The 15581-nt window shown below is 44.9% G+C and overlaps 2 protein-coding genes across 2 annotated transcripts in view; one reads left to right on the top strand and one right to left on the bottom strand.

The window, feature by feature from the left end:
• chchd3a (coiled-coil-helix-coiled-coil-helix domain containing 3a) overlaps positions 1 to 7672 on the bottom strand; it is a 66863-nt gene extending 59191 nt beyond the window's left edge. The window contains exons 1-3 of the mRNA XM_084483357.1: positions 7451 to 7672; positions 6671 to 6937; positions 5773 to 5875 (exon numbers count right to left, since the gene is read on the bottom strand). Of these exons, the coding sequence (XP_084339483.1) occupies positions 5773 to 5875; positions 6671 to 6937; positions 7451 to 7531 (451 nt within the window). The 5' untranslated portion in view covers positions 7532 to 7672. The remainder of the gene's footprint in view (positions 1 to 5772; positions 5876 to 6670; positions 6938 to 7450) is intronic.
• Positions 7673 to 10184: 2512 nt separating this feature from the next.
• exoc4 (exocyst complex component 4) overlaps positions 10185 to 15581 on the top strand; it is a 118059-nt gene continuing 112662 nt past the window's right edge. The window contains exons 1-3 of the mRNA XM_084482912.1: positions 10185 to 10279; positions 10918 to 11107; positions 11664 to 11858. Of these exons, the coding sequence (XP_084339038.1) occupies positions 10200 to 10279; positions 10918 to 11107; positions 11664 to 11858 (465 nt within the window). The 5' untranslated portion in view covers positions 10185 to 10199. The remainder of the gene's footprint in view (positions 10280 to 10917; positions 11108 to 11663; positions 11859 to 15581) is intronic.

The following is a 15581-nucleotide window of genomic DNA, read 5'->3' as shown; positions in this document are numbered from 1 at the left end:
GTGATCATGAGTGAAAACTAATAGGAGGAGAGCTTGGATTCAATTCATCCAACGTTAGCTTTTACTCAGCGATTAAGCTAAGTGACTCCAAACTTCCTGAGACAGCTTTATACCACTGGGTGAGCACTGCGCTTCTATGTGAAAGTCACTGCTCCCTTTTCATCACAGACATCTGCTGTGGATCTAGTATTGCTTTCCAGAAGGTTTACTGGGATTGAAGGCAGCAGTGATGCTCATTTTACATCCAATGCTTCAACTTAAGTTTCTCCAGTAGCCATAATGGAAAGAAAAAACGTTTTATTAAACAATTATAGCTAATTAAACATTAGCTGTACTAGATATCAACTTCACAAAAAGGCAAGCTAATGGCAAGGAAACAACTAACATGAACTTAATTATTTTGCATGTTAAAACAATTCCATGTGGTTAACTTGTAATTACTAGACAAGTTAACCTTGTCTAGTATTAAATATGTCAGAAGTACTAGGGTAGTCAGACTTATTTTTTGACAGAATAAAATGTAGCGCATGTGAAATATCTAACCTTCGGTGACAGTCTTCATTGTGTTCTTATTTTCTACCACCAATAAATTCCCTATAGTCTTATTCTATACTTATTCTCCGGAACTCTATACCTCTGCAAAACACTCCGAAAACACAGAGAGATACAGAGGAGGTTAGATAAGTGGAGATAACACACTAACTGAATGTCCAAATCTACCAAGAGCAAAATAACACAAATATCTTTAGTTTCAATATGGGTCTTGCATTGGTTGGATAAAAATCTTGAAAGAAGTTAAAATCTGGCCTTTGTTCGATGGCGTATTCAGTACGAGGCCATGAACAGAAAGGCATTTCACCACTGATTGTAGGTATATCAGAAACAAACTCGATCTAGAACAAAACTCCTTTTGGTTTCATAAACTTTGCCAACAGCAATAATCCAAAAGAAGAAGACCTGGAATCCGGCATACCTTCATTCTTTCTTAAATTCTACCAAGTTTTCAAGTCATATGTATCGGCACATCCGGCCGGCAGCCAGGGCTCTGCAGAGCACGGCCCACAAGGTCACCCCCAGACTGTGACATAACAGGTACTGCCTCCTTCAGGGAGTCGGGGTCACCAGACCGCCCTGCATCATCGGGGACGCACCTATCCCGGCCAGGACATGTAAATGTTGGGAGATTAAAAACTCATCATCTTTATAGCCATGCACCCCCCTCTCCCCGACTATCCATTTCCTCCACCCGCTAAACCCGGTGTGAAAATCAAATTTAACTTGAGGAGGGAGAGACGAAGAGGCCATTGGCGGTCGGCGATAATAGACGGAGGCAAATTGTGTTTCTCATCAGAAGTTTCATTAACCCTAGGACCTGCACATAGGGCATAATCTGTAACATTACCGCTTCCTCACGCTCGCGGCTCTGGCTTAGACGAGCCACGGCCCACCTCCACCACGCTCGCTGTGCAAGGGGGGGGGGGGGGGGCCTTAGCTCGCTCCCTGCTCACTGTCAGCTTTGCTTTATTGGACTTTATTTGGGTCTGTTCTCAGTAGGACCTGATTCACGTTTACGTGACTGAAAAAACTAAGGATTGTTTGATGTATAAAACCTTAAAACGATATGAATCGGAATTTGACGGTTGAGCTCATTTCCTCTAAAATGAGACACGTTATGGGATTAGGTCCGTAGTATCAGTACCAGTGGGCAGGATGTTTCCTCAACCAGCCAATCAGATTAACACACTGTTGGCGCATCCTTTAAGTGCTCTTGGAGCGCAAATCGGAAAAGGGTTACGGGAGCAGGGATACCATTTTAGGTTCTTCAAAGCATATAAACCAGCAATCTTCCAAATTCACAAAAATACATTACATTTTGGCCTTTTTTCCACTCTATCCTATACCCACTTTTGAGTGTTTTGCACCAGGAAGATAACTTTAAAAACATGCAGGCTGGGGAGGGTCCTTCAGTCGTGTATGCTCAGATATACGTGTCCTTTTCTGGAGCGCTGCCGAATGTGTGGCGTACTTGACCTTGACCGTTGTGTAATCAGCACACAAGGTGAGTCAAGCCCTTATTTTAAAACAGACAGGGAGCTGGCTGGGAGATTCACTTCCTACTCACCGCTTGTGGGCACACATAATCAACTTCCACCGCATTGAGGTTAAAGCCTTTCAAGATTTGGCTGAACTTTACAATTTTTTTAATGAGATTTATTCCCATTCAGACTTCTTCCACTTCCTCAACCATTTTAAATGAGCAGAAAGGGTCAACTATGTGAGCCGACCTCCTCTTTTATAAACTATTTGCTAATCTCGGGTGACCTCGTCTACTAAAACGTTTTAATGGCTGTGTGCATCCCTCTGATGAGTTCTGGTGGCGACAACAAACAAGATGTCAGAGTCTAGAGTATTACATTGATACAACTAAAATAAATAAGAACTGGTATCCACAGAGAAGCAGCAAGCTAGATATACTTCAAGAACATTTGCTTTACCACACCATACCCAACAGATGGAAGACGGGGAAGAGGAAAAGGTAAATAGTTTAGTTGTGCGATTGCCACACAGCCAGTGGAAAGCGTCCAGATTATTAGAGCTCTCATCAAGTGCTTAAACATAAATTGTTCTTTGGGTTATGAGATTTAAATTGCAGCAACACAGGCAGGAAAACACAAAATTCTCCTTCTATGCAAATCAACAGAAATTAGCAAGATAAAATGGATGAGGAGCAAGTCAACTAATCAAATGCAAACAAATTCCAACTACTAAAAAGAGTAACGAGTCTTCAATTATTCCGTTAGTAATTCCAGTGCACTTTGACAATCTGTTTTATAATGTTGACATTTTTCTATTTTCAGCTGCTGGACAGACAATGTATGACATTTAAATGTGTGCCACGTAACATGCGTTGTGATACACTCATTATTTATGACATTTTAGAAAGAACGTTTGAAATCGAACCAATCGATCGCCAAACAACAGAAGCTGTTGCAGTGGTGGTTTGAGAGAAGAAGGAATGGACTGTAAAGGGAAAAGCTAACAATCACAGAAGTCAGACCCTGCTCGCACACACGTCTGCAAGAAGACATTCTAAAGAGAAACACTAACACACAGTAGAAGTCACACACACACACACACACACACACACACACACACACACACACACACACACACACACACACACACACACACACACACACACACACACACACACACACACACACACACACACCCACCCTAATGAGCTCTGGTGGTTTGTTGTGGGAAGCTGCAGAGGTGTCGTTTTAATCAACAGAGTCAGCGTGGCGTGACATAAGTTGGCCTCTTTTAATTACCTCACCAATGGAACGCCGCCATGGATGAGAGAGCCTCGCCCACACCCCGGATGCCACCCTATGAAGACCGCCCCCTTTACGCTGAGCATCCCCACCCATCCCACCCCCAGACTGCTGTCTAATGATCGGCTAAAGGCACCTGTCTGATGCGAGGAGGGAACAGGGAGCTTACACTTATGCTACTTTTCCACTGACCAGTACCAGCTCAACTCGCCACGACTTAGCACGACTTTTTGACGGTTTGGTTCCAGGCACGTCGCGTGCCTGGAATAACCTCTTCAACGTGGGCGGGTCGTCATTAGGTTTTAATCCCGGGAGACGGGATTCTGATCAAGACTATTTCCTGATTCCCGGGAAAGGTTATGACGGGAAATGGGAAATAAAATAAAATAAAAAACACAATGACTGTTCGTCTATTGTTGTCATACGGTAACGTTGATGGAGGTGAAATTCGAGCCCTGGGAAAGGAATGACACAAAAACAAAACAGCGAAACGCTGATCCGTGTCCCCCTCAGGAGCGGGTCCGTGGACTCCAGCCATGACGAACACACACAACCACGCCGGACACACATAACCATGCACAGCCTAACTCTAGCCCCGGGAAAGGAGCGACACACAAGTCGAAACGCTGATCCGTGTCCCCCTCGGGAGCGGGTCCGTGGACTCCAGCCACACTGGACACAACTTAACTTTGAGTGATTATTCCCGTTTGCAGCCACTGTTGCCAGCAGCCTGTTTACATCATACAAAAGTACCAGCTCAGCTCGCTTGGAACCTCGACGGAGGTGCCACTAAAAAAAGTACCAGGTACCTTTTTTGGCGATGGAAACGTAAAAAAAAGGCGGGCCAAGTCGAGGCGAGTTAAGCTGGTACTGTCGGTGGAAAAGGGGCATTAGTACACACTGGTTTGTATTAAAGTTAGTTAAATACAGAAGAGATGCATGCAGACAGACAGACAGGATAGGAGAATTATGGCAGAGACAGACTGCAGAAAAAGAACGTAGAGGAATGGGGAAAGGTCATAGAGAATGACAGCGAGGACAGATGGGTACGAGAGACATAGACGGAGATACAGATTAAGAAAAGTGTGTATTAAATCCGTACTTCAGCAGTATGATTTAGACAACCTACCCTTGTTGAAATTATACACGCTACAACATTAAAATATGCTTGACTGACAGCCTCAAGCAATTTCCACAATAGGGTTTTTCATAACGCAGACGATGATGACAAAGTTTAGTCTGCCAGGCCGTCTTCATCTTGACAAGAAAATGTTCAACAAGTGACAATTTGCCACACCATGATAGCCCCATTTAAGTGATTGCTGTGTAATCTGTCGAAGTGACGGCAAATTTCATTGAAGGATCTAGGAATTCATAACGGCATAAAAATGCATTGGGGGACCAATTTATAGACAGGCGAAAGTCGCTAAATGCCTCACAACGTATTCTGGCTGTCCAAAGGTCCGAGGCAGCAAAATATTTATGCGTCAAACCATGGATTACCAACTAGTGGAAATCAAAACAGTCGCCATAAAAATAGAATAAAAAACCATCATATTTTGAAGAAGACAAACGATAGGACTGCTGTCCTTGCCAACTAGGAGAGGAGATGAGGCAATCTATGCCAACTTGTTAAACACTGCTGAGTTGAGGACAATTCATTATTCTATGAAAGAGGACATATTCAATAATACATTTACTAAAGTGTTACACAAACCCCCTGGAGGGCAACTTAAAAGTTAAACCAACCCACACAATCAATTGTGTGCAATTTCAAAACGTGTTTTTAAATCAGTGTTAGTGCTATTAAATGATCTTTAGGAGCTGACATCCCTGCATCATATTCAAGAAACAGATTGCTTGTCTCAAGGCCAAAGGTGATGGAAATTACCACAGCAAATATTTTCTTTCCTATCTTTCCTTCAAAGCTAATGTTATGCTATTCATCTAATATCGAATACACCATAATGATGGAGAGGTGAGAACAATTTTGTCACATTATTTAGCAGAAACCAACCAGTTTCTGCCTCCTAATTGTCAGAGCAATGAAAAATAAAAGTTGTATATATCATCTAACACCACAGCATTGTTAAATACTTGATCCTGATTGGTCAATAGCATTCCAACGATGTGCAATATGTTAAAATAACAGGGAACCTCTGCCGATTGAAGTCAATAAAAAAAACAATCACATTATAGATAAAAGTAACTAATATCTAATCATAGTTGGAAACTGAATAAACCATGACGGGTCATTCCATTATTGAAAAACAATGTACGACGGGGTTGGGGATGTGAACAGTGAAGCAGAGGTAGCATACCAACCGCCAGAGTACATTCATCCTACACAGCCTCTACTCCCCCACACAGAAGGAATCACCACCTACCAGAACCTTCTCACAGCACCCTAACTGAGGGAGGGCTCAGCACTCACCAGGGGGGGCGACCATGGTGGGGGGGGCTGCAGCGGTCTCCTCAGGCTGTGGTGGTACCGCGGGCTCCGGGTCAGGGGCCGGAGCGAGGGGTAGTACCTGGGGCTGGGAAGGGTTAGGTGGGGGGGGGGGAGGTGCAAGTGTTTCAGAGGGAGAGAGGAACTGGTGCAAGGGAGGTGCGATGATGAGCTCTGCGGGGGGCGGCAGGGGAAGCATGTTGACGGGCTCAATGGCGGGAGAGCAGGACATGGGTACTGATTGAGGAGAGGGAGGGGCCAGGATGGGTTCCATCATTACAGGGAGAGGAGCAGGCGGAGCAGTGGGTTCAATTATGACGGGAGCAGGAGCAGGAATAGCAATGGGTTCAATTATGACGGGAGCAGGAGCAGGAAGCGCAATGGGTTCAATTATGACCGGAGGAGGAGCAGGAGCAATGGGTTCAATTATGACCGGAGCAGGAGCAGTGGGTTCAATTATGACTGGAGGAGGAGCAGTGAGTTCAATTATGATTGGAGGAGGAGCGGAAGGAGCAGTGAGTTCAATTATGACTGGAGGAGGAGCAGTGAGTTCAATTACGAGGGGAGGAGGAGCGGGAGCAATGGGTTCAATCATGGCAGGAGGAGCAGGAGGAGCAGGGGGTTCAATGATGCAATGGGAGGTTGCAGGAGGCTCAGCTATGGGAGCAGGAGGATAATCATGGACTGAGGATTGCAGCAAATCTATGGACTCCAGCGCAGCATGCGGCGGAGTAGGGGTTGGTTGCCCGGTGACTGATTCCAAAACAGCAGGAGCAGGAGGCACCAGGGGTTCAAATGCGGGAGCAGGAGCAGTAGCAGCTTTAGCCAGGGGAGGTGTTGGAGGACATGGGAGAACCACGTCAATGATGGGGGGTGCTTCTACCTGTTCAATGGGAGGGGGGGGAAGAGGTGGGGCTTTGAGCTTCTCCTCATGGGCAGGGGGTGCAGGGGGGGCCACGGCCGCTACACGTGGAGGAGCAGGCATGGAGGTGACTGGGTCGAAGGGGGGAGGGATTGGACGCAGGAGAGGAGGAGGAGGGGGGGCATAGATGGTGCTGGCAGGAGGAGGTGGGACGGCTGCTGGTGGATTCTTCGGGGGAGGAGGGGAGGTCCCACCGTCCCTCATGCGGTTGATGACATTTTCCGAGAGCTGAAAAGGACGTACGACAGAGGGGTCATTCATGACTCCACTGGCAAAGGCAAGTACAGTGAGAACTGCACCACAACAATAGATAAATAGCATGACTGATTTGGCAGGTCAGACACATGCTCCATATGGACAGCTTCGTTCTATATTTAACCTTAGTAAGACTCGAATGTAGAAGCTGTTCAAGTTCAAGCTCACATCTACGTTTAAACACGAGTCGTTAATGTGCATTCTGGAACTGTGTGTACAGAACAGTGATACATAAGCGTCTATTTAATCCCAGTTTCCTCCATATTGTCAGATAAAGGAGTCTGAGGGAAGGTGTCAACATTGAACTTTACCCTGCAGGGATCAACAGACTCAGGTTACTATGAAGTGACCTATTGCTGGCTTGTTGCTGACTGCCTTCTCCACATTACAAAACGTACCATTACATATTCCCCCCTTTGCACGTCTGTGGTCGCTTCATTATCTAACTCTTAACAGATACTAAAGTCATCAGGTCGGGCCACTCACCCGTATGCCCTTCACCACCGTGATATTCTCCTGGTCGTCGGACTCGAAGGAGACCCGACGGGTGCTGTTGTTAGCGCCCATAGCGGGGAGCGGAGACAACCGTTCTCTGGTGCTCAGAGGAACTGTTCACATCGACTCGTTCTGTTGAATTTTGTGTTGTGGTGGAAAGAGGCGAGAAGTCAAAACCCTGGAACCTCACGCCTCCGTTTGAGCCGCACTCACTTCCTGAATTTGAAGAACACGAAAGGTGATTGGATGAGCGGGAGTCATCTGTACAAAAGCACTTTCTATTGGTGGGATTGGACGGCGTTAATTTTAGACCAAAACAATGTGTTTTGTCGACCATATATGTTATTGTTAGCATTGTCCTGTCAATGCTAGTATGGTGATATGAAGAATGAAAGAAGAGTGCATGAATATTGATGAATTGTCAATGAATAGTGTGTGTGTGTGTGTGTGTGTGTGTGTGTGTGTGTGTGTGTGTGTGTGTGTGTGTGTGTGTGTGTGTGTGTGTGTGTGTGTGTGTGTGTGTGTGTGTGTACGTGCTTGTGTGTGTGTGTGTGTGTGAGAGAGAGAGATTGGGGCTGCACATTTCCTATAGGCCTATGTATATTTGCAAAAAAATCCTTCGTTTTCAATGGTGTCAGGATCAACTTAAATAACTAAAAATTATGATAGAATTTGATAATTGAAACATGATTCCTTCGTGTAGCAATGACCTGACCTATTTTTTTTCTTCACAGCAGCTTTTTCCAAGGTTAAATGTCCCTTGTGGTCAGAGGGTTAAGGACAATTCCGGTATTTTGAACATTGAGCCCCCTTTCTGGTTTGTCTAGGATGAAATAGAATGGTTGGTTCTAGCCCTACTGTTGAGACAGAGAACTGAGCGAAAAGACTAAGGCTGCATCCTTCGAAGGACGCGTCCTTCGAAGGATGCAGCCCCTGAATTGGGACACGGCCTATAACCAAACGTAAACAGCCCCCCTTTCCGTTTCCGATTCCGGTCCAGTTTCCGTTTCAATGGGATTTACAAAATACCAAATAAAACAAAACAAAAAAAAAGACAGAAACTGTATTTCGCTACGATACTTTATTTGGAACATCAACGAACACCACTTACCACTCGGATAGTTGCACATTTTGGAAAAATAACGTTTAGGGTTGTTTTAAGGACAGGTTGTTTTCAGGCAGAGGCGATTCTAAATGAGCCAAATACCCGAGACAGGACCAAAAGTCAACATTTCGGTGTCAACCACTCTATTTCATCCTAGACAAACCAGAAAGGGGGCTCAATGTTCAAAATACCGGAATTGTCCTTTAACACTGTGAGATATTATTATAACAGATGAGATTCAACCGCTCACCTACAACACCTCACCTCACCTCACCAAAAACTGTGATGCAGTATTGACAACTAAATCTTTATATTTACAGATAACAAAGATACCCCCTGCATTCATGCACTCATGCACACTCACTCACACAAGCACACACACACACACACACACACACATACACGTATTCCTCAAGTGCACATGTCCTTGTGTCCCACATAAAGGTCATTCTGTCACAACATGTCAAGCATATGTCCAAATACACACACACACACACACACACACACACACACATACTTGCGTAGCTGAAATAAATAACCTTGGTAGCGTATTATTGGAGAAGAGGAGCCTAGTAGATAAGCTGGACTGATGGGATATTTGCCGCAGGGCTATAGGTGATAAGAACTTCTAAATTAAACCTGTGGTCCCAGGAAACGGGCGACTTACAACAGAAATTAAGGCTTCAGCACATCAGCGATTGTTTCTTTTTTTGGAGGGGACACAAAGATCCCACACAATGTTATCTCCCAGGTCCACCGGCACATCAATCAGAGCTCTGGCTGCTGGGAATCGACCCCTTCTCGCCCAAAATCAATGCCCTCTCCTATTCTCTTTGGTACAGCAGAGATTGTCAGAGATAGCGAGCGCAGGAGTTGCACCAAACACAGCACTCTGTGTTCTAAATGGGGGAAGGCCATTAACTCTCTGACACAAGGCGTTTCTCTCCTTCTTGCTCTGCTCACCCGTGCTTCTTATCAGTCTCTCTGGAGGATGCTGACCAGTGTTAAAAAAAATAATGTTTACATGTTGTTTTTTGGGGCCATACCAAAACTAAACCTTATGTTTGCTATTTATACATTTGTGCATGTAAACAAACCATGAGGATATATCACCTTATTTTGCTGATCAACACCAACGCACTCGGGGTTTGTCCATAGCCATTATGCCCATTCTTCATCTCATCTCACCTGTTCCTCCCATTGCTCCTCGTTCTGCTCCTCAAAAAGTCATCACATTGTCATTGTGAAGGTTAAGCTGCTGTTACTGATCGTCTTCACCGTCACAACCAGACAATCACCTGCTCATTGATCCAGTTGATCAGTGGGGAATTATTATTCCATGATATTATGATTATAATTATAACAATTGTTATAGTTATAGTATTATTATTATGTATTAATCATAATGATACTGATATTATTTTTTTATTATTATTACATTATTATTATTTTATAAAATTGTATTGTTTCGTAAGATCAGCTACTCTTGGATTCACCCTCCCAAAAAAGTAGATTAATATATAGAACATAGACTGCAAGTAGCAGGTGCATTCCCATTACGGAACTGCATTTCCCAGCAGACATTGCGGCTCCTCACGTTTCTGTCTTCCTGTTTTGGGAGAAGCAGCTGGAAAAATGGCAGCTGAGACAGGAAGATATAGGAGTGCTGTTAGCAAGAGCAAAGACCCTTCTGGTCTCCTCATCTCTGTTATAAGGTAGGGGGCATTTACTGTGTGTACAATATCGTATTGGACAAAGCGATACGTTTAGACTTCTTTATCGTATCCTGTGTCCTCCTAGTGCTAGGCGGCTAGCTGGCATGCTAACGTTAGCTTCACATCCTTCCTGTGTTCTCAAACAATAACAGTCTGCACATTCTGGATCTATGTGCTGTGTATTAGATCATATATTATCATACTGTAACCTCAGCAGAAGGGTTTTGCTCGATAGAATAAACCGTACGTCCACAATGCATTGTGCAATCTAGTGATATTCAAAAGCAGTGCTTCCAACTTTGACAGCTCAGCCATCCAATGTTTGTTTGATGACAAACTAGCAGTTACACATTAAACACAACATCATCTTCGCTTTCAGATATTTTGTCTGCATATCCATTGCAGACAAGATATCTGAAACCTATTAAAAGCTCATCGCACAGACGTAAGGGATAATTTTGCGTTGACCTAAATGTGTTTGCTTTAAATTTTATTTGGCTGTCCATATATAGTTATAAAATTGCTTGGCTTGTTCATTGGTTGAAATGTTCTTCAAACTGTTGTGCAGTGGGCAGACAGACCATCCAATAACATGAGCATGCCTTCATTCCCCCGATGCCCGTGGTCTCTCTGTCCAGGACCCTGTCCAACAGCGATGACGTCCAAGACAGAGAGACGGAGAAAGGTCGCTTGGAGGAGGCGTTCGAGAAGTGTGACCATGACCTGGATGAGCAGATTGTCCAGCATTACGCTGAGCTCACTACTGCCATCAGGACCTACCAGAGCATCACAGAGCGCATCACCAGCTCTCGTAACAAGATCAAACAGGTGAGGGGTGGCATGTCTTCCACTCACACAGTGCAAACGCACAGAGTAAGAATTATGCATTGTTTCAAGTTCATATAGCCACTATAACCCTTAATTACATAAAATGCCTACTTTGGTCTGTGGTGATCATTAAAGAGGATACATAAAGATAAAAAATCTGCAGTATAAAAATAACAATATAAGATAATGCTAAAGTCCTATATGCCATCACCACACTGAACAGTCACAAATAGGCAACATCTCACTCCAGTCATCCATTTGCACTGCTTGCATTCTTTTGCATTCATTTATTGTCATTGTTTTTGACTGTCTCTGTCTTGTATGTTTTTATTTTGTGTAAATTGAACCTGCCTTGTCAAAGACGAATTTCTGTCACTTGTGACAGACATAAGTTTTTCTTATCTTAAACATTTTTCTCATTAAATGTGTTAGAAATATGACGTTTTCACTGGCACCTTCATTTGTTGGTCCACTGCTTTTACGCCATCTCACCTCAGTGCTCTAACGTCCTCTGCTCTGTGATGTCTGTGGTTCCATGGCCTCCTCTCCCATCTAGGTGAAGGAGAACCTGCTGTCCTGTAAGATGCTGCTCCACTGCAAACGCGATGAGCTGCGGAAGCTGTGGATCGAGGGCATCGAGCACAAGCACGTCCTGGAGCTGCTGGATGAGATCGAGAGGATCAAGCAGGTGCCTCAGCGCCTGGAGGTCTCCATGGCCAGCAAGCACTACCTCCATGCCACCGACATGCTGGTGAGTGGCCGGGTGGGGGGGGGGGGGGGGGCATCCTGAGCCAATGGATGAGTGGACTGTGAAGGTTATGAGTGTCTGTTCTAGGGCTGAATGATTTGGGGAAATAATCTAATTGCGAATATTTCAACCAATATTGTGATTTAGTATGTGATTTTTCTTTTTAAAGTTCCTTATGTTCTGTATTATTCACTAAACAAGCAACAAATCCTTCTATAATATGACCAACACAACATTGGAAGCAGTCAACATATAAACTGCTCTTTCCTTTGAGATGAATTGATGCATGAATTGATATTAACATCTTTATTCAACTATTGAATTGTAAAATAAAAATAAATACTACTGTTAACTGATCTGTCAGTAACAGTGACAAATCACAAATCACAGCCATCGCGATTTGCGAATCGTGTTCTATTACATCGCAATGTCTGTTTCAATTTGATTAATCGTTCAGCCCTAGTTTGTTCCCGTTAGATTCGGAACAGAGTGTAAAGTAGATGAAGATGATGGTCGTTGGTTTTGCATTCGCATGCTAGGTGGTGGTGGGCTTTTTTGTTGAGAGGGAGTATGGGAGAGATGCGAGTCACTTGTGTTCAGAATGGTACCCAGAGAGGACTGTTAGGTGGTCTTGACTTTTTATATTGGAGACCAGAAAAAAGAGAGAGAGAGAGAGAGAGAGAGAGAGAGAGAGACCTAGATATATATTGTCTATTTTGAAATAGCATTGGCAATGTAAAATGTTAATTTTCCATGTGAAGCTCTGTTGAATTTGAATTGTATTGATATGGAGTGAGGCTTCAAGGTCCCATATCGATCAGTGTAACCTTCTATGGGGAAGCCGATAGAAGCCCCCTTGTGCAAGGCTGGTCTAAAATACATAAGCTCCGGTGTTTCTGATGTGCTCGGAAGATTGATTTCCTGCCCACTCTCGTCTCATTTGTTGAAGCACTGAACTGGGCATCGGCTGCTCATTTTCTGATTACTTTTAAGCCAACTTCATCAAAGTAGCTTGGAGAGGATCTCATACCTGTGAGCTTTTACTGTCGCCTCACCCTTCTATTGATGGATGTTTGGTAGTGGGTTTTAGTGAGTGAGTTGATTCAGGACGGCCAGGACCAAACAACCATGACTGATGATCAGTGGGCTGGACTGGGATTCTCTGAGGAGAATGAGAGAGAGTTTGAGAGACAGTCAACGATGAGAGGCCGTGAATGCTCATGCTTTTTATTACTGATGCAGTGTGAGTGAAATGTGGGGGAGTGAGTTGGACACAGTGCTTACTGTTGCTGTACTTGTTTGCTGAGAACAGTACTGTAGTCTTATTGGTGTGGAACACGATGCTTGGTGTAGCACAATGCTTGAGCTGCAGCTTTCCTCCCTAGCGCTTGGAGCGCTTGCCAAATGCTGAGTTTTCAGTGGCAGTAGTTGCTTTGTGGCTGCAGTGTGCAAGGTGTGAAACATAAGGTAATCAAGGCAGATGTGAAACCACTGTGCCACTCTAGCAGACACTTGTTCATACAAATGTTGTCTATAGAGCAAACAACTTGAAATCCCCGGCTTTCCTTCTCCTTTCTGCACACAGTCTCATCCTACACTCTTTTCTCTTCAGACCCTTCCGTCTCTGTGTCTGTCTCTGTCTCTGTCTCTGTCTCCGTCTGTGTGTGTGTGTCTCTCTCTCTCTCTCTCGCGCTGTCTTTCTGTCTATATCTTTGTTTTTCCATTCCTGCGTGCTGCCTCTGCCCCGGCTCTGAGGGAGCTGCTGATGTGTTGATGCTCGTCATGCCGTCACTCATTGCCGCACTCATCTGTCAGATTAACGTCTCCCTCGCACAGCCTCTCTATCTGGCTCCCCTCCCTCCCTCGCTCCTACCTGCTGTCTCCAATCTGCCTCAGCCTTCCCTTCCCCGGCCCTTAGGTGGCTGGTTCGTTCTTCCTGCCTGCCTCTGTCCATCTCTCTCTCTCTGTAGTTGGTTGGTTCTGTCTGTATGTCGTGTGTTTGACTTTCGGTGTCGTTCCTTTTCCCCCGTCCTGCTAGTCTTTCGGTCTCTTTCTCTGAACTCTCTACCTTTCAGTCTTCCATCTCTCTTTCTACTTCTGCTCTCTACTGAACTGCACTGTATCTCCAGGGTTCACAATTAGCATTCAGCATTGTCCCTCTCTGTCCTGGTGAATGGCACTTTCACAAGACCCCACGGATATGGTTAGAAAGAAACTGTCTCTCTCCAATCCACTCTTTCCCCCTTCTATTTCCTGTAACTGTCTGTGCCTCCATGTCTAGGTTCCTGCATGATGACACACACTAACACACACACTTCTCCCTGCGTTCCCAGGTTCCTATAGCACAACACACACTCACACACCTCTTGACACTCCAAGTGTGCCGTGAGGTATTCATCTGCATATCCATATTTTTTCTCTCTTTTCTCTTCTTACCCTTGTCTCTCTCTCTCTCTCTCTCTCTCTCTCTCTCTCTCTCTCTCTCTCTCTCTCTCTCTCTCTCTCTCTCTCTCAGCCATCCTCTTCTTGCTCGTTGTCTTTCTCCCGCTCTCTCTCACCCTCTCTTCTCTATGGTAATTTGCCAGAGGCTTCATATTCTTGATTAGGCTGACAGGCATGGTCTCTAATGATGTTAACCAGCCTCCTTCTGCCATCCTAGTCCATTGATAATCACACACACACACACACACACACACACACACACACACACACACACACACACACACACTCATTTATGTGGAAACACGCAGGCTTGAGTTGATGGAAGTGCGTGTTTCTCCGGCCCGCAATCTCTCCATCTTAACCAACACATACGGAGGGAGGGAGGGAGGGAGTGTAGAGTTATTTTATTATGCATTATGCCGGTGGGGGCCGATCATGCGCACCACATTAGCACATCTCTCCACTAATGTGCCTCTCATTTGCATCAACACACACTTGACCCCTGCCTCCTGCCTCCCCCCTGACGATACTGCCCTGCTCCTCTCACTGCCTGCGTGGCCCAGCCTCTGCTCTGAGCAGACCCTCCACAGTGTTATCAGCCATTAGTGCCCTGGGATAGTAAGAGACCCCTTGTGATCAATGCTTTGAGTCACAATGCGCACACACACACTCCCTGAATGCTGAATATATATATACAGTATATATATATGCTGAACGCCTTAATGCTTTCAACCTATTATACCTACCGGTGATTAATTGTATTTTTTATTTTAGTTTACAATGTCAATGCATTGTCCAACGCAGATAGAAATTGTTGCACTGTTCCAACAGTTTTGTTGTTGTTACTTCCTTTGAGGTGAATTACATTCTATTGCCTGAAGCACTGTCTAGTTTAATGAATGTCACACAACCTGTGTGTGGGGCAGACTTAAAGACCTTGAGCAGGCAAGGGTAATTTCACTGCCATCATCATTTCCATTAGGTAGTATTTAAACGTTGGCCACTATTGAGGGACACATTGTACGGCTGAGGAGCAGTGCCAACGGCTGCCGTTTGGGTGAATGTCCTTCCCCAATGGTCCCTGTTTTGTGGAAACTAATTTGCGTGCGTGCTGGCAGTAGGCTGTCTGCTGTGTGCTGTGTGTGTACGAGCGCTGAGTAGATAGGGTAGGGGCGTCCCGTGCACCACTGCATTGGGACTCCTTATCGTGCTGGAGAAATGGATGCACTGATGCTGTAACAAGCTACAGTGGTGTATTGCATCTGTTATCCCATCCATGCACGC

This window comes from Micromesistius poutassou (genome assembly GCF_964030765.1).
Source record: "Micromesistius poutassou genome assembly, chromosome: 18".
Taxonomy (NCBI): Eukaryota; Metazoa; Chordata; class Actinopteri; order Gadiformes; family Gadidae; genus Micromesistius; species Micromesistius poutassou.
This window is presented reverse-complemented; position numbering and strand designations above follow the sequence as displayed.